The 26,787-nt window shown below is 43.6% G+C and overlaps 1 protein-coding gene across 1 annotated transcript in view; it reads right to left on the minus strand.

Annotated features, from left to right (window-relative positions):
• The window catches only part of FRAS1 (Fraser extracellular matrix complex subunit 1), a 247,286-nt gene that overhangs the window by 171,445 nt on the left and 49,054 nt on the right, over positions 1–26,787 (minus strand). Inside the window, exons 10-12 of the mRNA XM_083368033.1 lie at positions 26,418–26,558; positions 17,597–17,740; positions 2,885–3,091 (exon numbers count right to left, since the gene is read on the minus strand). Coding sequence (XP_083224159.1) covers positions 2,885–3,091; positions 17,597–17,740; positions 26,418–26,558 — 492 coding nt within the window. The remainder of the gene's footprint in view (positions 1–2,884; positions 3,092–17,596; positions 17,741–26,417; positions 26,559–26,787) is intronic.

Genomic DNA, 26,787 nt, shown 5'->3' on the forward strand with positions numbered 1-26,787 from the left:
CCATTTATCCATGGAAGGAGTGATCTTCAGCCCAAATTTTCCCAATTGGGTCCCTCTGGCTGTGTCGCGACTACAGGGTCTCGAATTCCCACTCAATGTGGCCCAAGAATAGACATTGCGTGGGGGATGCAGCCCGCCCCCCACGGATTTGGATGCTGGCAGGACTCAGGATTTGTGGCTAGAACTGTTCAACCGGACTTAAGTGGATGGGTTAGCAGGAATGAAGAGAATGTAAACTGTCAATGGATATGCTGAGAGGTAGAGATACAAGGAAGCCTTGAAAAAAAGGAAAGTCACGTCTTTACGTTTATTTTTACAAATAACTCCAGGCAACAAACTTATCCAACAGGATTTCCTCCTCTTATTTCCCCCCACAACAGCAACTGTGTGAAGTGAATTGGACGGAGAGAGAAAGAGAGACTGACGGACCCAGGGTCACCCAGTCTGCTTTCATGCCTAAGGCAGGACTAGAACTCACTGTCTCCTAGTGATTGGCTCAGTCACCCAGCTGGCTTTCGTGCCTAAGGTGGGACCTAGAACTCACCCCTTCTTGGGGATTGGCCCAAAGTCATTTGGCTTTCGTGCCTAAGGTGGGACTAGAACACACCCTCTCCTGGTGATTGGCCTAAAGTCATCTGGCTTTCATGCCTAAGGTGAGACTAGAACTCACCCTCTCCTGGTGATTGGCCCAAAGTCATCTGGCTTTCATGCCTAAGGTGGGACTAGAACTCACCCTCTCCTGGTGATTGGCCCAAAGTCATCTGGCTTTCGTGCCTAAGGTGGGACTAGAACACACCCTCTCCTGGTGATTGGCCCAAAGTCATCTGGCTTTTGTGCCTAAGGTGGGACTAGAACTCACCCTATCCTAGTGATTGGCTCAGTCACCCAGCTGGCTTTCGTGCCTAAGGTGGGACCTAGAACTCACCCCTTCTTGGGGATTGGCCCAAAGTCATTTGGCTTTCGTGCCTAAGGTGGGACTAGAACACACCCTCTCCTGGTGATTGGCCTAAAGTCATCTGGCTTTCATGCCTAAGGTGAGACTAGAACTCACCCTCTCCTGGTGATTGGCCCAAAGTCATCTGGCTTTCATGCCTAAGGTGGGACTAGAACTCACCCTCTCCTGGTGATTGGCCCAAAGTCATCTGGCTTTCATGCCTAAAGTGGGACTAGAACTCACCGCTTCCTGGTGATTGGCTCAGTCACCCAGCTGGCTTTCGTGCCTAAGGTGGGATCTAGAACTCACCCCTTCTTGGTGATTGGTCCAAAGTCATTTGGCTTTCGTGCCTAAGGTGGGACTAGAACACACCCTCTCCTGGTGATTGGCCCAAAGTCATCTGGCTTTTGTGCCTAAGGTGGGACTAGAACTCACCCTATCCTGGTGTTTGGCTCAGTCACCCAGCTGACTTTCATGCCAAAGATGAGACTAGAACTCACCGCTTCCTGGTGATTGGCCCAAAGTCATTTGGCTTTCATGACTAAGATGGGACTAGAATTCACCCTCTCCTGGTGATTGGCCTAAAGTCATCTGGCTTTCATGCCTAAGGTGAGACTAGAACTCACCGCTTCCTGGTGATTGGCTCAGCCACCCAGTTGGCTTTCATGCCTAAGGTGGGACTAGAACTCACAGTCTCCTTGATTCTAGCCTGGTGCCTTAATCACTAGACCAAACTGACTCTCTTATATTCCTGGAATATATATTAAACACAGCATATCCAGCTAAGTTTGACCTTGAACTTTTGTATGAGTGCCAGGTTGAGTAAAGCTATTCCAATCTCTTCGTTTTCCAGTTGGTATTTGCTCATTCCTCATGTTTTTGTGATGTAGAAAAATAATATTCTTAATTTGGGGGGGGGGGGGGAACCCAATATAGTATTTAACCCTTGATTGGACTTTCTTCCTTAATTGCTGTGAATTCTACTTTATTGGGATTTATCCAGGAATGGAAATCGTCCCCCATCTCCTGCAGCGATTGAAAAACTGGTGCCACAAACCAACAGCGCATCATAAATTTACTGACAAATTGATATTATTGAACACCTGGCCCATCCAGATATTGATGGACTCTTATCATCCTCCTTCCCAGCCAGCAATATCAATTGATATTAATATCAATTATGCCAGTGGCTGTCAAATACATTGGAAGAACATCAGGTGGTAGAGCAGCGGTGTCAAACTCAATTTCATTGAGGGCCGCATCAGCATTGCGGTTGCCCTCAGGGGGCCGGATAGGTATGGCCAGGGTGGGCGTGGCCTACTGGGTGGGCGTGGCTAGAGTGCATATGGCCTACTGGGTGGGTGTGGCCAGCTCTACATCGTTCACATCAAGGGTGCCTATGGGGTCCTGGGCAGGAGTGGGACAGATCTGGGGGTCTCTGGCAGGAGGAGGGTCTCTGAGCCAGGGCCAAGGCAGTGGGGGCCGTTCCCTCACTGTTTCCAGGATGGCTTCACGGGCCACATGAAACCACTTTGCGGGCCGGATCCGGCCCCTGGGCCTTGTGTTTGACATGTCTGTGGTAGAGGAATCAGAGTAATTACACATAAAGAAAATCATCAGAGACAACTTTAAAATACCATTTACGGTACATCAACATCTATTCATCATGATGATTATATATGTTATCCAGAGGGTGGATGGTTCTGGATATCGGTCACTTGAGAACTTGAGGGTGTCTCTCTATCCAGCTTCTGAAAGTCTCTTGAAATTCTACAGTCTTTGATTTGACTCCAGACAGCAGTAATTTCATCTCCCTATGAATAACTTTATCATTAAGGCTTCACGCAAGGAGAGGCCACAGGCTGAAAAAATTATTTATCTGATGGGAAATTAATTGGCATGTCAAGGCTGTTGATTGCTAGTGTCCCTGTTATCTCAGGCATTACTCACTCCGACATGCTTCTCCGAGTTGGTAAAATCCCAAGGGGCAGTCTGGCACGCAGTGGTCCTTCAGAAGCAGGCGATGGGTATCACGGCACCTCAGACAGATGCTCCCTCTGTCTGTTTGGAGATCTGCGATGCACAACTCACAAAGTGGATGGCAATCTGCTCGAAGAGGACAGAAATGATGGTAGAGTTCATAACAAGTCAAACTTTCTGAATGGTCAAAACAGAATCACAAGGGATGAGTTTTCATTCATTCAGCCAGTCAGTCGTTCATTCATTCAGTCGTTTATTCATTCAGTCTGTTCTGTTCCAGCCTATGACCGGCCCTGTTTGTGTATCAGGGACAACCCCTTTTACCTTTTTACAGTCAATAGGCTGGAAAAACCCAACCCAAATTTATTTACAGTTCAAACAAAAAAGCAATTAGAATAAATGAATCAAAATATCAAACAAGAGTTAAACAGAAGTAAACAAGAACAGACCAGGACTCTCTCAGAATGTCTTCAAACAGTTGCCTTCAGCAACCAGTCCTACCCACACCTTCCCCTTTTATTATCAGTCCCAAGGTGTGGCTTCTCACTGCCTTCTCCTCCTCTCACTGAGTTGCCTCATTGATTTTTTCTGCTCTGCTCTGCTGGATTGCCTTCTGCTTCTAGCGTCTCTGAACAGATTTAGCTGTGACTCTTCTGAGTCCGACACCTCGTACTCACACAGCTGGGCCTCATGAGGAACATGACTTGAGGGGACAGGCTGAGAGTCCTGCAGTGCATCAGAATCTTCCTCCGACACCAAAGGCTCTCCAAACCCCTCCTCCTCCTCCTCAGATTCATCGGACTCAGCTGCTGGGAGCACAGGCTGACACTGAATCACAACACTGTCGTTCATTCATTCAGTCGTTCAGTTGTTCATTCATTCATTCATGTATCCCGATTTTACAGATACTCAACTTTCAACAGTTCATTTAGTGACCGTTTGAAGTTTCAACAGCACTGAAAAACGTGGCTTATGACCATTTCTTACACTTACGATGGCTGCAGCATCCTCGTGGTCACGTGATTTACATTCAGATGCTTGAAAACCGACATAGTTATGACACTTGCAGTGTCCCGGGGTCATGTGATCCCCTTTTGCAAACTTCTCACAAGCAAAGTCAATGGGGAAGCCAGATTCACTTAACAACCGTGTTACTAAGTTAACAACGGCAATGACTGACTTAACAAATGTGGCAAGAAAAGCCGTAAAATGGGGCACAACTCATTTAACGAATTTCTCACTTAGCAACTTAAAAATGTTGGGCTCAATTGTGGTCGCAAGTCGAGGACTACCCATATTATTTTTAGAAATAATTCAAGGGGGAGGACATTACGGTCTTCAGCTTACAACCAAAATTGAGCCCAAAATTTCTGATCCCATGAGAGACAGTTGTTAAGTGAGTTTTGCCCCGTTTTATGACCTTTCTCGCCACAGCTAAGTGAATCATTGAACTTGTTAAGTTAGCAACAAGTTACTCACTGAAGTGAATCTGGCTTCCACGTCGACTTTGCTTGTCAGGAGGTCGCAAAAAGAGATCACATCACACACACACACACACACACACACACACACACACACACGGGACACAGCGACCGTCAATCGCCAAGGGTCTGAATTTTGATCACGTGACCACGGGGACGCGTAAATGTGAGAACTGGTCATAAGCTCCCTTTCTCAGTGCCTTCATAACTTCGAACAGTCACTAAATGAATAAGTTGTAAGTCAAGGACCTGTGCTATTGTACACGTTGTTGGTATGTTTTGCTCTTCAAAGAAGAAGCAATTCTGGCTCTTACGACAGGCCAGAGGACCATTTACCGGTAATTAGCAGGCTTCGGATTGGCTTTCCGCGCTGGCTTTCCATCTGTCTATCTGGCTGACCAACCAGTTGATCAAACAAGAGAGACACAGACTTCAAGGGATAGTTAGGACGGCAGGAAAAAACAACAACTGCAACCAGCCTGCCTTCCACCACTGAGCATCTGTGCATAGCGCCAGCCAGAAAGAAGGGCTGAGAAAGTATCTACAGACCCCTGACATCCTGGATACAAACTGTTTCAACTTCCTCCCTCAAGACAATGCTATGGGGTAATTGCACACCAACACAACTAGACACAAGGAAAGTTGTTTTTTTTCTCCAGGCCGTCACTTTGCTGAACAGCTGATTCCCACAACGCCGTCTTATGCCCTGGGATGTCAAACCACCTAGTAGGGCTGCATTGCTATTATCCTTCTCATCTTTCCTATTACCCTATTTTCTCGGCTTCCTATGACTATACTCATAAAGGAGAATATCTGTAGCTCAGGGTTGACGTGAGGGGTCCTTGGTGGTCTCTGAGCCTGGCTGTTTTTCTTGAAGACGTTTCATTGCCTTAGCACTGATGATGCTACCTAGTTTGGGTAATGAAACGTCTGCAAGAAAAAAACCACCAAGCTCAGAGAGCACAAAAGACCCCATCTTATGACTGTAACTTTGTTGTTTGTATTTTATGATCTATGTTGATTGCTTTTATTTAGTTATCCTGTTATGATTTATGTTGACTGCTTATTTACTGTAGTATCCTACGACTATCACGGAGTGTTGTATCTTATGATTTATTATGATTGTAGTTTATGATTGTGATCGGGATTTATCACTTGTTGCCTGTATGTACGCTGAGAGATTATGTACTGGAGACAAATTCCTTGTGTGTCCAATCACACTTGGCCAATAAAGAATTCTATTCTATTCTATTCTACTCTATATTCTATTATATTCTGTTCCATTCCGTTCCGTTCCACTCTGCTCTATTCTATTTTCTATTCTATTTTCTATTCTGTTCTATTCTATTCTATTCTACTCTACTCTGTGCTGTTCCATTCCATTCTATATTCAATATTCTATTCCATTCCATTCGACTCTTTATTCTATTCTGTTCTGCTCTGTTCTATTTTATTATATTCTGTTCTTTTCCATTCCATTCCATTCCATTCCATTCTATTCTATTCTATATTCTATTATATTCTGTTCCATTCCGTTCCACTCTGCTCTATTCTATTCTATTCTATTCTATTTTCTATTCTGTTCTGTTCTATTCTATTCTATTCTATTCTCTATTCTGTTCTATTCTATTCTATTCTATTTTCTATTCTGTTCTATTCTATTCTATTCTATTCTATTCTATTCTATTCTATTCTATTCTATTCTGTGCTGTTCCATTCCATTCTATATTCAATATTCTATTCCATTCCATTCTACTCTTTATTCTATTCTGTCCTGTTCCATTCCACTCTGCTCTACAGTATTCTGTTCTATTTTATTCTATTCTGTTCTTTTCCGTTCCGCTCTATTCTATTCTATTCTATTCTATTCTATTCTATTTCTATTCCATTCCATTATTCTATTCTATTCTATTCTATTCTATTCTATTCTATTTCTATTCCATTCCATTATTCTATTCTATTCTATTCTATATTCCATTCCATTCCATTCAACTCTATATTCTATTCTATTCTATTCTATTCTATTCTATTCTATTCTATTCTATTCTATTCTATTCTATTCTATTCTATTCTATTCTATTCCATTCCACTCTATTCTATTCTATTCTATTCTATTCTATTCTATTCTATTCTATTCTATTCTATTCTATTCTATTCTATTCTATTCTAATTCTACTCTACTATCAATGCAATTCTTTCACCTTCCACATCTGAGCTCTACTTCAGTGGATTGAAATCCTTCCCTACTTCCTTCTCTAACAAGCACAGCAAGCCGAGAGAGTGACAGCAAAATTTTCCCTTTGCCAGAGGCATTACACTGATTGCAAATACCCTTCAAAACATGACGCCCAACAGAGGCCTGAATATTAGCATCGCAGACTCAACGTTGCAAGGGCCAAGTTAGATCTCACCTCCAATCCCCTGTTCGATAAAGAAAGGCAAATTAAAGCATCCTGACAGATGGGATTGTCCAGCTTCAGCTTGAATGTATCTTCCTTTAGTAATTGGTTCTACTGACAAATTTTTCAAGGACATTAAAAAAAATGTCACACAGAAGAAGGCCAAGACCTATTCTCTATCATGCATGATGTAGGACACTTTGTAAGAAGCCATATTTTCAGAAGCAGTGGATGGAAACTAGTCAAGGAGAGAAGCAACCTAGAACTAAGGAGAAACTTCCTGGCAGTTAGAACAATTAACCAGTGGAACAACCTGCCACCAGAAGTGGTGAATGCTCCAACACTGGAAGTTTTTAAGAAGAGACTGGACAGCCATTTTTCTGAAATGGTATAGGGTTTCCTGCCTTAGCAGGGGGTTGGACTAGATGACCTCCAAGGTCCCTTCCTCCTTCTTCTTCTTCTTCTTCTTCTTCTTCTTCTTCTTCTTCTTCTTCTTCTTCTTCTTCTTCTTTTCTTCTTCTTCTTCTTCTTCTTCTTCTTCTTCTTCTTCTTCTTCTTCTTCTTCTTCTTCTTCTTCTTCTTCTTCTTCTTCTTCTTCTTCTTCTTCTTCTTAATAAAACTTAGCAACAGAAATTTTGAGCACCATTCTGGTCGTAATTTGAGGACCACCTGTAGTTTTAAGGAAACACATTCAAGGAACAGCTGGCCGAAAAGGCCACCTGGATTGAAATGTTGTTTTTTTTAACCTGACCACAAAAGAAAAACCCCACAGCAAACAGAGCCAGAGACTCTTTTGGGAAAAACTGTAAAGCATCATGTGCCCCATTAGTTAATGGAGCGTCGGAGTTCTTAATTTCGGGAAAAATCAATACTTGTATATCTTGCTGTAAAAATGGATACTTCAGAAGGAAGGGGATTTGAGCAGAATTCACTCCTGCCACACTTATCAGATCTGTTTGCACACACGCACACACCTTCAGATTATGACAGATGAAGGAACGCCAGCGAGATCTCCTGCATTTGCCCCACAGTACAACAATAATTTGCAAAAATCAGCTTTACCTGGAACAGCTTACATCCTGCAACAATAACCTTTAATACTAAACACCTGCTTATCCCAGGTCCTTGGGAAGGACTCGGTAGATGGATAAAAATAGCAAATCCCTTCCTAAAGATCTGGCTGACCACAACCAACCAAAATGCATTGAACTTGTATGTTGCCCAAATCTCAAAGACTCTGGGCAGCTCGTCACAAAATTTTATAGTACAGGTAGTCCTCAACTTGTGACCACAATTAAGCCCCAAATTTATGTTGCTAAGTGAGAAATTTGCCGAGTTTTGCCCCTTTTTACGACCTTTCTGCCCACATTTGTTAAGTGAATCACTGCAGTTGGTGAAGTTAGTAACCCGGTTGTTAAGTCAATCCGGCTTCCCCATTTAACTTTGCTTGCCAGAAGGTCGCCAAAGGGGATCACATGACACACCCCCCCGGGACACGGCAACCGTCATAAATACGAGTCAGTTCCCTAAGTGTCATCATTTTGATCATGTGGCCGTGGGGATGCTGCAATGGTTGTTAAGTGTGTGAAAAACGGGAGAATTACCATCAGAGGAAGAAATAATTTAAAAAATATTAGATTGTGCAGAAATGGACAGGCTTACTATGAGGTTGAAAGAGAAAGAAGAAACAGAATACTATCAGACTCGGGACTTTTTTTATCAACGGCTGGAGAAAAGAACAAAGGATTAGGAATTAAACTTGTATTAAGGTAAAGGTAAAGGTTCCCCCGCACATACGTGCTAGTCGTTTCTGACTCTACGCGCCGGTGCTCATCTCTGTTTCAAAGCCGAAGAGCCAGCGCTTGTCCGAGGACGTGTCCGTGGTCATGTGGCCGGCATGACTAGATGCCAAAGGCTCACGGAACGCGGTTACCTTCTCACCGCAGTGGTCCCTATTTTCCTACTTGCATTTTTACGTGCTTTCGAACTGCTAGGTTGGCAGAAGCTGGGACGAGTAACAGGCGCTCACTCTGTTACGCGGCACTCGAGATTCGACCTGCCAAACTGCCGACCTTCTGATCGACAAGCTCAGCGTCCTAACCCACTGAGCCACTGCATCCCTTTACCTTACCAGACCTTTAAAAGAGACTGTTAGCGCCTTTTCCTAATTTTATTAAGAAGCCTAAATTCTTGCGAACTGCAGCTGATGGATTGCATCAAATAAAGTGAGCCGCCAAACTGCCGACCATCTGATCGACAAGCTCAGCGTCCTAACCCACTGAGCCACCGCATCACTGGTATTAGTGAATGATAAACTCAGACAACACGTTGCCGAATAAGTACTACTGAATTGTATGGGGGGAAAATTAATAATTTTTTTTAAAAAAAAAGTGTGTGAAAAACGATCACTTTTTTTCAGGGGCATCGTAACTTTGAAAGGTCACTAAATGAACTGCTGTGAGTCGAGGACTACCTGTAAAATGTTAAAAAAAATAAATAGAAAAGCGACGACGAAGTGGTGCTCCCATATTGTTGTTCCTAACTGCTGAAGACAAGTTGCGTTGCAACATGTCCAAGACTCAAGAATGGGATTCATTAGTAGGAGAAGAAAACCTGACAGTTCCTACTTTCAGCAGCTCATTAAGCCCAGGGCTCCTGACCGTCTCCCTCAACAGAGATGTTTGAAAAGATTTTATGGGGGGGAAATAGGGTTTTACAAGACGCCTTTTGTATGCAATGCATGCGAGGGATATTCGACACCGAATGAGTCCTCCTTAACAGCGATTCAGAAAATTACAAGGGAAATTACGGCAGTCTGGAGGAGACGAAAGCACGAGGCTGCTGCTGTGTCCAGATTCGCTGTTGGACGTCTCCTCTCCTGCTAGAACTTAACCCCTCCCAACCTTTTCTTCCTTCTTCGTTTTGGAAGCTTTGTTTCTCAGCTGAATGACGAGACCAGGAGAATTTGTGTGCCTAGGGCCTAACCGTGAGTGGTTGCCTGTACCTGACATTAATCTGACCAAACCTTTGGTAAACAACAGAAATAGACCTAAAGGTTTGATTTCAGACATTTCCTCCCATAACCAATAACAATAACAATAACAACGATAATAAGGATAATAACAATGACAATGAAGATAACAATAACAACAACAATAATAATAAAAAGTTGGAAGGGACCTTGGAGGTCATCTAGTCCAACCCCCTGCTCAGGCAGGAAACCCTATACCATTTCAGACAAATGGCTATCCAGTCTTTTCCTAAAAACTTCCAGTGTTGGAGCATTCACAGCTTCTGGAGGCAGGTGGTTCCACTGGTTAATTGTTCCAACTGTCAGGAAGTTCTAACTTGCTTCTCTCCTTGATTAGTTTCCATCCATTACTTCTTGTCCTGCCTTCAGGCGCTTTGGAGAATAGCTTGATATTCTCTTCTTTGGGGCAGCCCCTGAGATATTGGAACATGGCTATCATGTCACCCCCCTCGTCCTTCTTTTCATTAAACTGGACATACCCAACTCCAGCAACTCCTCTTTATATGTTTTAGCCTCCAGTCCCCTAATCATCTTGGTTGCTCCTCTGTACTCTTTCTAGATTCTCAACATCTTTTTTACACTGTGGTGACCAAAACTGGATGCAGTATTCTAGGTGTGGCCTTACCAAGGCATTGTAAAGTGGTATTAATATTTCACGTGATATTCTAAGCTGGAATGTCTCTTTACACTACTGAAGGCCCCTGGGTGTTATTTGACTACAGGTAAGTCCTCCACTTACAAGCACCACTGAGCCGAAAATTTCTGCTGGTAAGTGAGACAGTTGTTAATTTTGCCCCACTTGACAACCTTTGTTGCCAAAGTGAGCCCCTGCTGTTAACAGAGTTGTTAAGTGAAACTGGCTTCCTCATTGACTTGGATTGTCAGAAGGTCGCAAAGGTGATCCATGTGAATCCCAAGACACTGCGGCTGTCGTAAGGATGAGCTAGTTGCCAAGCGTCTGGATGTTGATCATGTGACCATGGGGATGCTGCAATGGTCGTTAAGTGTGAAAACCGGTCATAATTCACACTGCCGGTGCAGTTGTAACTTTGAAAAGTCACTGAATGAACTGTTGTGAAGCTGAGTGCTACCTGCAAATTAGGTGAGTGAAACTGACTAGGATATGTACAGAAGCTCACGGAAGGAAACTAATCAAAGAGAGAAGCAGTCTAGAATTAAGGAGAAATTTACTGACTGTGAGAACAATTAATCAGTGGAACTACCTGCCTCCAGAAGCTGTGAATGCTCCAGCACTTATTTATTTATTTTATTTATTTTAATTCCATTTATATCCCGCCCTTCTCCGAAGACTCAGGGTGGCTTACAAGCTTAGCAGTAGCCTTCATTCTATGCATATTTGAAGTTTTAAAGAAGAGACTGGACAGCCATTTGCCTGAACTGGTATACAGGGTTTCCTGCCTCAGCAGGGTGTTGGAGTAGATGACCTCCAAGGTCCCTTCCAACATCATCATCATCATCATCATCATTTATTATTATCTGACAATCCAGTTTATATGTGTCTCACTACTCAATAATGCAAAAACGTTAAAAGGAGCTGCTCTGCTGTTGCCAGACTGTTACAAAGACAAATCTGGAATCTCAAAATGGATGGGAATGAAAGAAAGAAAGAAAAATCAAAGAAGAAGAAAAGAAAGGTAGAATAAGTAATTCTTTTAGGCAAACCTCACAGGATTACTGACAATGTAAAATGCACTATATTATCTCACAGTACAACTGGTTCCAGAGAAAAGAAATCAACTAATGCCTTTCAAAAGACCTTATTTTGGGTCTGTTATTCTTCCCAAGGATAGCGCTATTTTTCTATTGCTCCCTTCCTGCCAATTAAATTGACTTACGGCTTACCCGCTCTGCAAGATAATAATTGGTGTAGCTTCTGACAATTAAAATGTTTTCTCTTTCTTTTTTTGCCACTGGCTTTCTGGCTGCAATTGGTACAGAAAAAGAAGAATAAGTTTCTTTGAAGTCCTAATATGCAATGTTTGCCCTTAAGGGGGTGGAAAGGAACATTTCTGTATTAAACAAGCATCAATGACAGATTGAGTGACAGTTATAAAAATATATTAGAAATTAAAATTTCTCCATACGGTAGCGTACGGCAGTATTTATGTCAACCTCCTACTCCAATCCATCCTGGGGATGTTCCTAGACAATATAATTCAACCTGGACATTCTCTCCATTTTATTTCAAAACATTTGAAGAAGCTTCTGGTTGAGGAAAACTGATACATGTATTACAATACCTGAAGTTCTATGAATTTATGTGATGATAACTTCATTGTCACTTTTAATGTACACCAATCGGCATACATCAAAATGAAATTTCATTGCATACAGCTCTCAAAGGGTCACCACCTCCGATATATACTTCTTGTTCGTGGCCCGCTCAAATTTCACATTGTCCATTTTAGTCTCTAGGGAGTGAACGATGGCACACAGGACAGATGGAAATGGGGCTCCATGTGGATTAGCCCTCAAATTTGCTTGTATTCTGACAACCTCGCCTTCTTTCCTTTTTCTGATCCTGACTCTTCCACCTTTTCCTTATAGGGGCCTTGCTTCTTTTCGCCCCTGGAACACGCTGCTGCCGCCGCCACCGACTCCTCCAAAAGCCCCAACTCCCTTCCTCTGGGCCTGCCGACAGCCTCATCCAGTTCCTTCGCTCCATAAGCTCCAGGTCCTCCTCTGCCTCCTCTGGAAACAGCCCTGATTTGCAGTAGAATCCATCACTGGGCCAGCAGTCAGATCTTGCTGCTGGCAGAACAAATTCAAACAGCGCCAACGACTTTTAACGGTCTCACCAACAGTTCCAAAACAACTAGAAACTCGCCAGGCCAGCGAAGATTGTCGGTCGTATGTCGTATGTTACCTTAGTTCCACCATGTTGCTCAAACACATTAAAATCTTCCTGATCATGTGGCCTATAGCCCTTACTATCCCACCCAAAACTATTCGCCTTCAAGAGCCAATGCAGCTGCGGCCATTCCAGGCGCCGCCATCTTAGATGTGATAGCTACTTGCTATCATTAATCATTAATCATACCTAATGATGACTTTCAAAATGTGTTCAGACACTAAGATAGGTCAACAGCTGAGCTGGACAACATTCACTATACAGGTAGTCCTTGACTTACGACCATAGTTAAGCCCAGCATTTCTGTTGCTAACTGAGGCAGTTGTTAAGTGAGTTTTGCCCCTATTTTATGGCCTTTCTTGCCATAGCTGTTAAGCAAATCATTCTAATTGTTAAGATAGTCACACGGTTGTTAAGTGAATCTGGCTTCCCCATTGACCTTGTCAGAAAGTCGCAAAAGATAATCATGTGACCCCGGGACACTGCAACCGTCATAAATACGAGTCAGTTGCCAAGCATCCAAATTTTGATTATGTGACCATGCGGTCACATGTCCCTTATTTCAGTGCTGTTGTTACTTTGAACAGTCACTAAATGAATGGTATAAGTTGAGGACTACTTGTCAATTTAAAAAAAAAATTTCCACAACAATCCCAAGTCGAATCTTCGCCCTTGCACATATTATTGTTGTTGTTGTTAGTTGCGAAGTCATGTCCGACCCATCGCAACCCCATGGACAACGTTCCTCCAGGCCTTCCTGTCCTCTACCATCTTCTGGAGTCCATTTAGGCTCACGCCTACTGCTTCAGTGACTCCATCCAGCCACCTCCTTCTCTGTCGTCCCCTTCTTCTCTTGCCCTCAACCTTTCCCAGCATTAGGCTCTTCTCCAGTGAGTCCTTCCTTCTCGTTAGGTGGCCAAAGTATTTGAGTTTCAGCTTCAGGATCTGGCCTTCTAAAGAGCAGTCAGGGTTGATCTCCTCTAGGACTGACCGGTTTGATCGCCTTGCAGTCCAAGGGACTTGCAGGAGTCTTCTCCAGCACCATAGCTCAAAGGCCTCGATTCTTTGGCACTCAGCCTTTCTTATGGTCCAGCTTTCACAGTCATACATTGCAACTGGGAAAACCATAGCCTTGACTATACGTACTTTTGTTGTCAGGGTGATGTCTCTGCTTTTTAGGCACATACTATATATGAATACTATCCATTCTGCTGCCCATTATTGCTTGTCTGAATTTGCGCAGTTTAGATCTGCTATGGCTAAGCATGCAGATCCACTCAGTTAGGAGTAACCAGAGAGCAAAATCAAATCCCGGAACGTTTTAAACTGCAGAATGCTTGGAAGGAGGTGGAAATGCGATTCGGATCACATAAGCGAGGAAGGAAACTTGTTCAACATATTTTTTGGTTCATGGACAGTATACATCCCTTTTGGTTAAACAGAGCTTAAAGCACACAACCAAATACTCCATGCTATCAAATACTCCACATTGCATCCTTCCAGTCAACTCCTCCCCAATCTGCTCTGCTTGAACCCGGCTGCAGTTCCCACTAATATAAGAAGCACCAGCTTGGAGGAGAAGAGTCTTCTTTTCAACTGGGAATGTCAGAAACTCAACCCTGAGTGTTCTGTACCAGCCTGCTACCGGCCCTGCAGAAAAGGCAGGGACAACCCCTCCACAAATGGCAAGAGGCTGGAATACGCCTGCCAAATTTATAGCTACAAAAACAAACAAGACACGAACCAAGAAACAGGAGCTTAAAGAAACATGAACCATCCGAGCGGTTGCCTTCAGCAAACCAGCCCTCCCAGACATTCCCCTTATAAAGAGTTCAGGGCGTGGCCTCTCTCTGCCTCCTTCCGAGAAGCCCCATTGCCTTCCTCTGTTTACTCCTAATTGACTGCCTCCTGCGTCGGGCGTCCTTGAACAGGGCCAGCTGTGGGTCATCTTCATCCACGCTGTCAGGCTCACACAGCTGGGTCTCCGTGGTGACCAAGTGGGAGCGGCCTGGCTGAGGGCTATCATCAGCAAGATCTTCAACCCCCTCAGCAAGGTCTTCAACACCCCCGTCCTCCTCTGAGTCGTCCGACCCAACTGCCAAACCCACAGGCTGACCCTGAATCACAACACTGAGTTCCTTCTTGAAAAACACATTTAGGTGGGTCCCTGGTTCACTGATCGTTCAAGTTAGGATGGTACTGAATGAATGGTAGTTCTTATAATAGTATGTGGGAATGACCTTGGGAACGGGGCAAACGGATGCTACCTAGCGAGCTGTCAGAGAAGAGGATAAAAGGCAGCATAGCCCACAGCTACATAATGGGTGGAGTAAGTGGACAGCAGGAACAGCGCATCAGTCGGTAAAAGTGACAGCGGGAGAACTGTACTTTCAGACTTGCAGGATCCTGTTAATGTAGCTTTACAATAGAGTTGAATTAGCTTATTTGGACGTGTTTTCTGTTTGGTCTACTACGTAAGGCTGACATGTTTATGACCAGTCCTCATAATTATGGCTGTTACGACATCCCTGCAGTCATGTCAATGGGGAAGCCAGCAGGAAGTCACAAGTTTCAATCACACGAACTCCTTGCTTAATGACCCACACGGTCCTCACTTAATGATGGCAACTGGGACTGTTGGAACTGTCATTGCAAAGCAGCATGATCAAATGGTTTTTCAACTTACAACCCTTTCATTTAACAATGGGAGTTTCTAGTACTATTGTTAAGTGAACGCTGTCTCTAGCTCAGGGATCCCCAACCCCCGGGCTGTAGCCTTTTCAGAACTAGACTGCATGAGTGGCTGGCCAGAGTGGACAAGCGCAACTCGACTTGCATGAGTGGCGGGCCGGTGGGCATTTGCACGTATGCGTGCTGGCTCACCACTCGTGTAAGACAAACTGGGCACATGTGTGCTGGCCTGACACTTGTGCAAGAGCTGTGTGTGCATTCACAGGCACGCTGGCTCGCCACTCGCACAGCCCAGTTCTCCTCTCCCCCCACCCCACGCAGCCGGGCCAAGCTGTAAAGGTTGGGGATGACTGCTCTAGCTATAATATTGTTGCTGTCCTCTTTACCAATGCAACGTAACTCATCTTTTTTTTGGAAAAATGGGCAAACAATAATCAAAGACTAGGCTGCATTTACCTGCTTTTTTATTTTCTAAAAGATTTATATGAGGTTCAAAGATTTTCTGGAAATAAGGATGAGTCTTTGTTCTAAAGTACAGTAACTTTTTTTAAAAAAAATCTTAAAAAAACACAGTGCTTTGACTTTTTTATGCCTGATTCTGCTCCAAGAAAACCAAGTGGTATCAATGCTGGGGCAGAAGAGACAAATGAGCTATGAAAAATGATTTCCTGAGATCAAATAAATTAGTTTTCTAACCCAAAAGAAATACACAAGGAGTTGTGAAATAATGAACTTCAGAATGATAGTATCTGAAATCTTTTGCAGGTTATTTGTTTCCTATTGACTGGCTCTTTCTGCTTAAAAAAATTAAAAACTCTTTCGGGAGAGTCTGACATAAGATGTATGGGTTTATCAAGTAAAAAAAGATCTCCATGGAAAAGTCCTGAAGTCTCCCCATAGTTATGGACATCACAGCCACCCCACAGTCGCATCAATGGGGAAACCTGCAGGAAATCACAAATTGTAAATCCCATAAGGTCCTTGCTTAATGACCCATATAGTGCTTGCTTAATAATGGCAATCAGAACTGTTGGAACTACCATTGCTAAGGCAGGTGTAGATGACCAGGCTGAGCCCAAGGGAGGGGTCAAATGCAATCAGCCCAGGTTCGAATCTCGGAAGTGTGTGGTGGACTGATGAGAACAAATAAGTTTGAAATAGCTATCAGTTTCCCTTTAATTCTTTGTTAGCAATCCAAAAAAATTACATGTGTGTGAGTGTGTGTGTGTGTGTGTGTGTGTGTGTGTGTGTGTATTCATCTGCACTGCCTGGACTCCTGATTTCCTTCGCTTGTCTGCAGGGTTTATGCTTGTTGTCCTGACAGACTAAAACATGATGAAGTTCTTTTGAACAAATAAAAACAATTATGCTGGTGTGGATCAGCAAAATTGTACAACGCACCTGTAGCACATCCACCAAAAAAAGATACCTTGGTCCAGTTCCTCAAGAGAATATCCTCAGTACATTGAGTCTCTTTGTCAATATAAGCCACCTTCAAAAGTGTTTGCACTACAATCACTTCAGTTCCTACAAAGGTACTGGGAAATGCCATCAAGGTGTGTCAGGTAATAGCCAGTCCCAAGGTTGTACGCCCATTTGCAGCTGTGTGTCCAAACTGCTGGATTCAGATCAAGAAAGCCCGTGTCGGACCTGCCACCACTTAGACCTCTAAGTAAAAACGATCCAAGGCTCCATTTGCTGAGGAAGGAATAGGTTTATTGAAAGTCAAGTGTATTGCAGAAGTGAGAATCGTGTGCCAAAAACCTTTAAGTTCAACTTTTCTTTCCCTTAGCTACTTTCCATCACAGGCAGGATGTTTTCCTAACAGTCAATCCAGACACAGTATGGTATGCAGCTGGTATGCTGGGTGACCTTGAAGCAGTGTCTCAGAGAGACACAGTACTTACTTTCGTTTTCCCCACTTGCCGTCTTCCCCCCCCCCACAGGGTCCAAGGCAATCTGTCACCATAACGTAGCAAAGCACAAGCAAGCATAAGGTGGCAGCTGACAGCCTGACTACAAATCTGTACTTTGCCTCAAACGGAGCAATAAACAAAGCAGAAACGTCCAACTAATTCCAGTTCGGAATGAAGACAAAACTGCATTATCCTTGAACACCTCTGAGGGAAAGAAGCAGAGGGTTACAAATGTGGCAGGACCAAACAATAAATTGTGCTGCAAGTGGTTCAATATTTCTTGTGCACTTACCAGCACAGTGTCCCACCAGATTGAGGTATTGCTCTGTCTTGCAGGGGGTTCTGCATCTTCCATTGAGGAAAGAGACGTGGGGATGACAAGCTGCGCATTCATCATCACCAGGCCCACTGCACGTCTTACAAGAGGGATGGCAGGCTGGGAGAGACAGAGAGGCGATTACGAGAAAGAAATGTCAGCAACGGAGACTGATCGCTTTGATAAAAAGCAAAACTGTGATTCTGTAGCGGCCAGAACGTGGCTATGTGCACGCTTGGGTATTTGCCACAAATTTATCTAAAAAAACAAAAACAACAACCTATGGAGATGTTTCTTTTAGTTCTGGGATCTCCAAACCTGGCAACTTTTAAGACATGTGGACTTCAACTCCCAGAATTCCTCAGACAGCCCTGCTAGATGGGGACTTCTGGGAGTTGAAGTCCACAAGTCTTAGAAGTTGCCAAGTTTGGAGACACCTGCCTTAGTTGGGTCTAGGACAGGGATAGGCAACCTTGGCTCTTTTATGACTCGTGGACTTCAACTCCCAGAATTCCTGAGCCAGCCAAGCTGGCTCAGGAATTCTGGGAGTTGAAGTCCACGAGTCATAAAAGAGCCAAGGTTGCCGTCTAGGACAACTCACTGTGACCAATTTGCCATGGCCAACACACCATGACAAACTCACCATGACCAACTCACCACGGCCAATTCGCCACAGGGCAACTTGCCTCAGGACAATTCAACACTGTAATCATTTTTTTCATTCAGGTACTTTTATTATTGGTGACCATGCTTTCGTCAAAATTACTGTAACTCTTGCGTTTCTGGATTGACTTTCTTTCTTTTATTATTGTTGGCCATGCTGTATTTGTTGAATTGTCCCATGACGAGTTCTCCCTCGCAATGAGGGGATTCAGCTGGTTCGCACCACTTTGGCAGAACCGGTAGCTAATTTTTTGTTGCTCAGGCCCAGAATGGATTTCCGGAAATGGCATCCACACAGAGAACCAGTTGCTCACATATTTGAATCCCACCACTGGTCCCAAGGCTAATTGGTCATGACAAGTTGGCCACAGTGAGTTATCCCATTCTGGCCTTAGTTGGATCATTGCTGAAAACATGGCTATGTGCATGTTGGGTTATCTGTCACATATCTATTTTTTTTAAAAAAAAACTATCATTGAAGATGTTCTCTCCTTGGTTGCGTTCCATCTGTTGCTTCTTATCCTGCCTTCAGGCGCGTTGGAGAATAGCTTGACTCCCTCTTCTTTGGGGCAGCCCCTGAGATATTGGAGCACTGCTATCATGTCCCCCCTCGTCCTTCTCTTCATTAAACCAGACATTCCCAATTCCAGCAACCGTTCCTTCTATGTTTTAGCCTCCAGTCCCCTCATCATCTTTGTTGCTCTTCTCTGTACTCTAGTTTCTAGAGTCTCAACATCTTGTTTACATCGTGGTTACATGTATTCCTCAGTTGGATCATTGCTGGGAGTTTTCTACAACTTAGCTAAGGATACAAACACAATCTATCGATGCTAATTACATGACGTTTGAAGATGGCAGAGACGCTGTCTGTGGAAAGAGGGACTGTGCATGGCTGGAAAAGCAATTTCAATACAGATTGTATTTGGGTTGTTATTGTTTTGTGCTCCCAGGGGGTCTGCAGCAGGACAAATAACAGCAGGAACAAAGCTGTCCAATGTTCATTCTTCCCAGGGTGGGGGGAGTCAGATTCATTTTTGAAAATGAATTAGATCGTCTGGGCTAAATAGAGCCACAATATCTCCATTCTCGGGGAGGTTGCCTTTGGTTTGAATCCTTCCTCAACGGTTGCGTGATCTCACGGTCAGACAAGGAAATGCTGACAGAAAATATTTTCCCTCTGGCTTTCAATATCTGAATGTTTTATTAAGAATCCACACCTGCAAATTTAAGTCTGCAAAACAAGTGGTAAAAAGGAGATTGGATTTACATCTTGCTGGCATTTGGCTAAGCCAGGGGTGGGGAACGAACCTTGGCGCTTTTATGACTTGTGGACTTCAACTCCCAGAATTCCTGAGCCAGCTTGGAAACTCTCCCTTTCCCCTCAGCATGGCTGGCTCAGGAATTCTGGGAGTTGAAGTCCACAAGTCATAAAAGAGCCAAGGTTCCCCACCCCTGGGCTAGGCCTAGTAAGCTACAGACCTGGGCCCACATTACAGGTAGTGGTCGACTTACGACCATAACTGAGCTCAAAATTTGTGTTGTTAAGTGAGACAGCTGTTAAGTGAGTTTTGCCCCATTTGACGTCCTTTCACGCCGCAATTGTCAAAGTGAATCATTGCAGTTGTTAAGTTAGTAACATGGTGGTTAAGCGAATCTGGCTTTCCCATTGAGTTTGCTCATCAGAAGGTCGCAAAAGGGGATCACATGACCACGGGTCACTGCAACCGTCATAAATATGAACCGGTGGCCAAGCGTCTGGATGTTGATCACGTGACCCCGGGGCTGCTGCAACAGTCGTTAAGTGTGAAAAACGGTCATAAGTCGCTTTTTTCAGTGGCATTGTAACTTCGAACGCTCACTAAATGAATGCTTGCAAGTCAAGGACAGCCTGTATATGAGGGCCACAATATATGAAAAATAGTTGTTAATTTCATTCTGTTCCTCCTGCTACAAACTGAAATATAACCATCTGCCGAAAACATATGGACTCAGTTCTTTTCCACCCACAAGAGAGTTGTCGTCTAAATTAACTCCTATACGGCTATTTAAAACGAGCTTCCATAAAAACCTTTCTCTCCGTTTATTTGCAACACTTCTTCCTCCATAAACTTTTGGGAGTCTGTGTCCAACTCTAAATGGAAAAAAAAAACAGTAACACCAGTATACAGGCACGGAAAAGATTTGTCTCGCCTGTCGACTCAGCAAATAAGATTTTTCCTCGCCTGCTCCCCCCAACTCCTTCCCCTAGATAACAACAATGGACTCCGGCAAGCATTTTCCATTAACGAAATGGGGAAAGAAAGAAAAAAAAAAACCAACCCCAGAACTCACTTATCTCTTCAGCTACACGCAGACATTCCTCCGTACGTGCAAACTCAGCTCAAAAATGAAATGGGGAGATTAAGGTCTGCATTAGTCATAGCTTTGAAGTTTTCAAAGTTTGCTGTAAAGGAAAGTTTGGGTTCTTGCTATCACCCCAGCGCCTTCCCAGCGATCTTTGCTTTGCTTTTAAAGAGGATAAAACAGGTACTGAATCAACCTATGGGGTCGCTGGACTCATTAGCCTCCATGGCAGGGGTCCTCAACCTTGGTAAGTTTAAGACTTGTGGACTTCAACTCCCAATTCTTGGCTGAGGAATTCTGGGAGTTGAGGTCCACAGGTCTTAAAAGTTGCCAAGGTTGAGGACCCCTGCTCCATGGCATCTATTCTGCTATCCAGCAAAATTTGAGAGGCTGTTTCAGTGCCAGCTGACATGTGTCTACATGCAAGTTCCCATGATTCAGTTCTTGGAATCGTCAATTATTCTCTTGATGGTGACAGGGATCTACCTCTTATTCTGCACAAATGGCACTCAGTGGCAATCATAGTTTTTCATATTCTGATGGACTAAACAGTTGGGCGTTCTACGCTGCCAAACACTGTGTTATACATTTAATTTAAAAATAGGTCCAATGGACTTTAATAAGAAAAAACCTGGGAACATATGCATAGGCTTCTTAAGGAAATCTACTGTATGCCCTGATCTTAAGGATATACAGGTAGTCCTTGACTTATAACCGCAATTGACCTTGAAATTTCTGCACTGAACAACTGCAATGATTCACTTAACAAGGAAAGTGATAAAATGGGGGGGGGGGGGGCTCAGTTAACAAATGTCTCACTTAGCCAAAATGCTGTTACTAAGCAAGACATTTGTTAAGAGAGTTCTTCCCCACTTTGCAACCTTTCTTGCCACAGCTGTTAAGTGAATCACTGTAGTTGTTAAGCTAGTAACAAGGTGGTTAAGCGAATCTGGTTCCCTCACTGACTTTCCTTGTCAGAAGGTCGCAAAGGGAGATCACGTGACTCCAGGACACTGCAACCATCATCAATATGAGTCAGTCGCCAAGTGTCTGAATTTTGATCATGTGACCATGGGAATGGTTCAATAGTCGTGTGAAAATCGTTCATAAATTCACTTTAAGTGCTGTTGTAACTTTGAACGGTCACTAAATGAACTGTTGTAAGTTGAGGACTACCAATAGTTCTGTTCCAAAGGGATAGCTTGGTAGGTCCAAAAGCACAGCCTATGCCAGGGGTAGGCAACCTTGGCTCTTTTATGACTCGTGGACCTCAACTCCCAGAGGCTCAGCTTGGAAACCTCTCCCTTTCCCCTCAGCATGGCTGGCTCAGGAATTCTGGGAGTTGAAGTCCACGAGTCATAAAGTGACCTAGGCCTAGGCCAGGGGTAGGCCACCTTGGCTCTTTTATGACTCGTGGACTTCAACTCCCAGAATTCCTGAGTCGCCATGGCTCAGCTTGGAAACCTCTCCCTTTCCCCTCAGCGTGGCTGGCTCAGGAATTCTGGGAGTTGAAGTCCACGAGTCATAAAAGAGCCAAGGTTGCCTACCCCTGGCCTATGCTATAGAATTGCTGGCTGCGTCTAAGATCACCTTGCAGAATTGTGGTTGATTTTTCATATGGTAGAAGACAAAGCCAAAAGAGAAATCCAATACAGCAGGGGTCCCCAACCTCCGGTTCGTGGACCAATACCGGGCTGCAGCATGCCAGCAATCGGGCCGCACAAACAAGCAAAGCCCCATCTACGGGATGCAGGCAGCACACAAAACCACACCCCCTCCAGTCCGTGGAAAAAACTCTCGTCCACGTAACCGGTCCCTGGTGCCCAAAAGGTTGGGGACCTCTGCAATACAGTATTTCAGCCTGACTGGTCACTGAAGGAGAAGATGCTAAAATCACAAAATCATGTCGTGTGATGTCTTAGTTTAGCTAAGCAAAACTAGCTTGGAGTCACTTCAAGTTCTCCGTGACTGAAGAAATCACAAAGACCTGAAGTATTATTGTCAAGTAATAAAAGCCCCAGGGCATAAAAGAAAGCAAAATGAGGCTTGAACAAGTGTTACTTCAGAGAAACAAATCTAAAGATAAAATATCTAAGTAAATTTGTAGTTTTATAGGATTTGTCCAGCTGGGCAAAACAGCCAAGCAAATACAGCTAAGTGAGGTACACCTAAAATTTGTCAACCCAGTTTCTGTGGAGACTCTAAATCAGGCTGTATCAGCTATATTCAGATGTGGCCTTGGTTTTAAGTGCCTCAGATGAGAGAAGTGAGAATGAGTGATCTATACTATTTATAAGTAAATAGGCGATATGTTGGAGTATTTTTAATGTATCTTAAATATATTTGAATCATCGTTAACAGGGTGCTATTCCAAGCTGTGTGTTGTGATTCACCGTCAGCCTGTGATACCGGCAGTTGAGTCTGATGATTCTGAAGAGGAGGAGGAGGGGTTTGGAGAGCCTTTGGTGTCAGAGGGAGGCTCTGAGGCACTGCAGGACTCTCAGCCTGGCCCCTCCCGTCATGTTCTTCATCAGACTCAGCCGTGTTAGCACAAGGTATTGGACGTAGATGATTCACAGCTGGATCTATTCAGGGACGCTAGGAGCAGGAGGCAATCCAGCAGAGTAGAACAGAGAAAGGCAATGAGGCAACTCGGTGAGAGGAGGAGAAGGCAATGAGAAGCCACGCCTTGGGACTGCTGATAAAAGCGGAAAGTGTGGGAGGTGCTGGTTGCTGAAGGCAACCGTTTGAAGATCTTCTGCTAGAGTCCTGGTCTGTTATTCCTGTTTAACTCTTGTTTGAATTTTTGGTTTAACTCTTGTTTGCACTTTTGATTTCTTTGTAAATAAATTTGGTTGGGTTTTTCCAGCCTGTTGACTATAAAAAAGGGTTGTCCCTGATATTCAAACAGGGCCGGTCGTAGGCTGGAACAGAACACTGTGAGTCTTTTAATATGGATCAAAACCACCCCTCCACATTATGTCTTCTCTCTCTATAATTCCACATTTAAGTTACAAACCTCAATAAAAGATGCTCAGTAAAATAACCCTTTAGGCTGACCGACGGTGGGAAAAAGCATTGCAAATCTGAACTATTTGGAATTCAAAACATTCATCTTTCCAGTCTGAAATCCTTGCACGATGTTGGGGCAGTAGCCCATCTTTAAATACACAACAAATATTTCATATCTGAAAGTAGAGTTTCCACCCTCAAAACAGATCATTCTGGATTTGAGATTTTCTAAATTCAAATGTTTTGCCCATTCCATATATACCTTATCTAAAGAGAAAGATATTGCTGAAGGAATGGCATGGTTACACTCAGAGTAAAGACACAAAGTCTGCAATATTCATGAATTTAATTCATAGTAGCTGCAGAGGAACCGTGCTTCTTCTTCTTGGATTAAAATGTTAACAGTATTTTACATATCTTGAACATTGTCCATACAGATGGTTCTCAACTTACAATAGCTCATTTAGTGACCCTTCAAAGTTACAATGGCACTGAAAAGAGTGATTCAGTTAATAACTGTGGCAAGATAGTGCTCATAAGTCGAGGAATACTGTTGAAGGAAAAGTCTTCATCATGGTTCAGTCCAAGCCGGGAATAAACAACATGGCAACTGCTATAGAAAGAAGGTTACAGTTTATTGAAGAGGAGAGCCAGACAGGAAGATGGCTCTGGAAGAAAAGAGAGCGAGCACATGTAGGGAGTGGGTTTTTATACCCTCTGGAGCCTTTTGTTTGGAGTTGTTCCTGTGGCATGAATTTTGACCTGAATCTGAGTGTGCCTTTCTGGTATTCTGATGGTGGTGGGTTAATCCTATTAGGTCCCAAAGGTCATATCCTGCTTCCCTGTGGCTGATGACTCTTAGATTTTTGGTGTTGATTCTACGGATCTTTCTTCCTAATCCCAGTTTCCTCAATCCAGTCTTTCTGACAAGATGATCATCTGCATTTCTACAGAGTGGGGTTTCTGCTTGAGGGGGAGGGAGACGTGGGGCTGCTAAGAAAACTGGGCATGCTTTTCTGCCTCTTTAAGATCCTTTGAGGAAATATATTTTTCTGCCCTTTTAATATTTCCTTCTCGGGGAGGGTGTGTGACTTTCCACAATACCTTTATCTGCCAATGAAGCATGCCTTGGTTACAGAAAGTTAAGAAGACCTAAGAAAAGATTAACCAATTTACCAATCTACATTCACCCTGGTCAAACAAGATGCACTTAGGAAGTTCACAAGCTTGAAAGATGACAGTCACATTCTCTTTTCCAAGCAACCACTGCCTTAATTAGGATTTTTTTTCTTCCATTCACTCATGTCGGATCTTTGGAGACTGCCTGGTCAAGTCCCTGGCAAGATTTTTCAGAAGTGGTTTGCCATTGCTTCCTTCCTGGGGCTAAGAGAAAGGGACTGGCTCAAGGTCACCCAGCAGCCTTCCTACACAGAGTGGAACTGCCACAAAAAAGAGGGGGGGAGTCCACCTATTCTCCAAAGCACTCGAAGGCACGACAAGAAGCAATGGATGGAAACTAATCAAGGAGAGAAGCAACCTAGAACTAAGGAGAAATTTCCTGACAGTTGGAACAATTAATTGGTGGAACAACCTGCCTCCAGAAGCTGTGAATGCTCCAACACTGGAGGTTTTTAAGAAGAGACTGGACAGCCATTTGTCTGAAATGGTGTAGGGTTTCCTGCTTGAGCAGGGGGTTGGACTAGATGACCTCCAAGGTGCCTTGTAATTCTATTGTACTGGAAAATAGTGACATCTACCACCCATATGCAAATGGTAGACATCTATATTTACATATGGAGACCTTTCTTTCTTTTCTTTTTTTCCCAGTACCCACACACACTCCCGCGTTATCTATCAGGTACAGAAATGCTTAAGAGGCCATTTAAAAACAAAGGCAGAACATGCTCATTGCTGGCAAGATAATTCTTTTCTCAATGTCCCATTATTCTAATACAGATCATTGTTGTTAACTCTCTTCTGCCATCTGTTACTTATCAGTTTTCGGGAGCCTGTGCATATTTATTTGTCAGCAACACAAATCATTTTTAAGAAGCCAGCAGTAAAAGATGAGTCAGAAAAATACAAAGCCAAATCCATAGGTGGTTAATACCTTCACTAACAAACTGTCACAAAAGAGCAAGTAAGCATCTAAGTTCTACCAAGAGGAGAGGGGAGAAGTAAGGGAAGCCAAAACCTGTGCCAGATGTTTCAGCTACGAAGTTCAAAATTAAAAGTTGCCAACTGAAGACGGAACGTAGAGTCAATGTTAGATAATGCTGGAATTAGATGGTAGCCCAGAGTTGCTGGATACAAGACGGGCAGCAAATAAATCTCAAAAATGAAATGAAATAAATGAAATGAAATAATAAAATAAAATAAAATGGAAGGTAAGATAAAGTAAGGTAAGATAAGATAAGGTAGGATGGGAAGGGAAGGGAAGGAAAGACAGGAGAAGAGAAGACAGGAGAAGAGAAGAGAAGAGAAGAGAAGAGAAGAGAAGAGAAGAGAAGAGAAGAGAAGAGAAGAGAAGAGAGAACGGAACGGAACGGGACGGAACAGAATACTACCCCTTTTTCTGGGACAAACAAAATGGAATGTCTTACTTCTTGCCCATCTCTTTCATCACAACCTGCCTAGTTATCACCTAGTCTAGAATCCGGCATAACTATGAATGCTTTTATGGGTTCTAAGTCGAGGAGCCTCTATAGCTATGATGGAGAAAGATCTTTTGTTCTACTCTTTGATTATACTGCCCAGGGTTTCCACTCTGGACACTCACCATAGCAGTGGCGTTTTCGATGATACCATCCCTCTGGACACTCAGAGACACACCGGCCTTCGTGGAAGACTTGAGGGGAGTCACAAGCGGTGCAGTTCTCTGGAGACCCCCCCGTGCAAGAAAGGCAGGAAGAGTGGCACGCTGCGGTGGAAAAAAGAGAAAAGTGAGTTGATCAATAAAACTATACAGTTTTTCAAAGATGGCAGGACTTGTGGGTAGAACAGTGTTTCTCAACCTTGGCCACTTTAAAAGGTGTGGACTTCAACTCCCAGAATTCCCCAGCCAGCCATGGAACTCTGGGAGTTGAATTCCACATCTCTTAACACGGCCACAGTTGAGAAACACCAGGGCAAAAGTTCTAAGACCACAC

Source organism: Vipera ursinii (assembly GCF_947247035.1).
Source record: "Vipera ursinii genome assembly, chromosome: 7".
NCBI classification, from domain to species: domain Eukaryota; kingdom Metazoa; phylum Chordata; class Lepidosauria; order Squamata; family Viperidae; genus Vipera; species Vipera ursinii.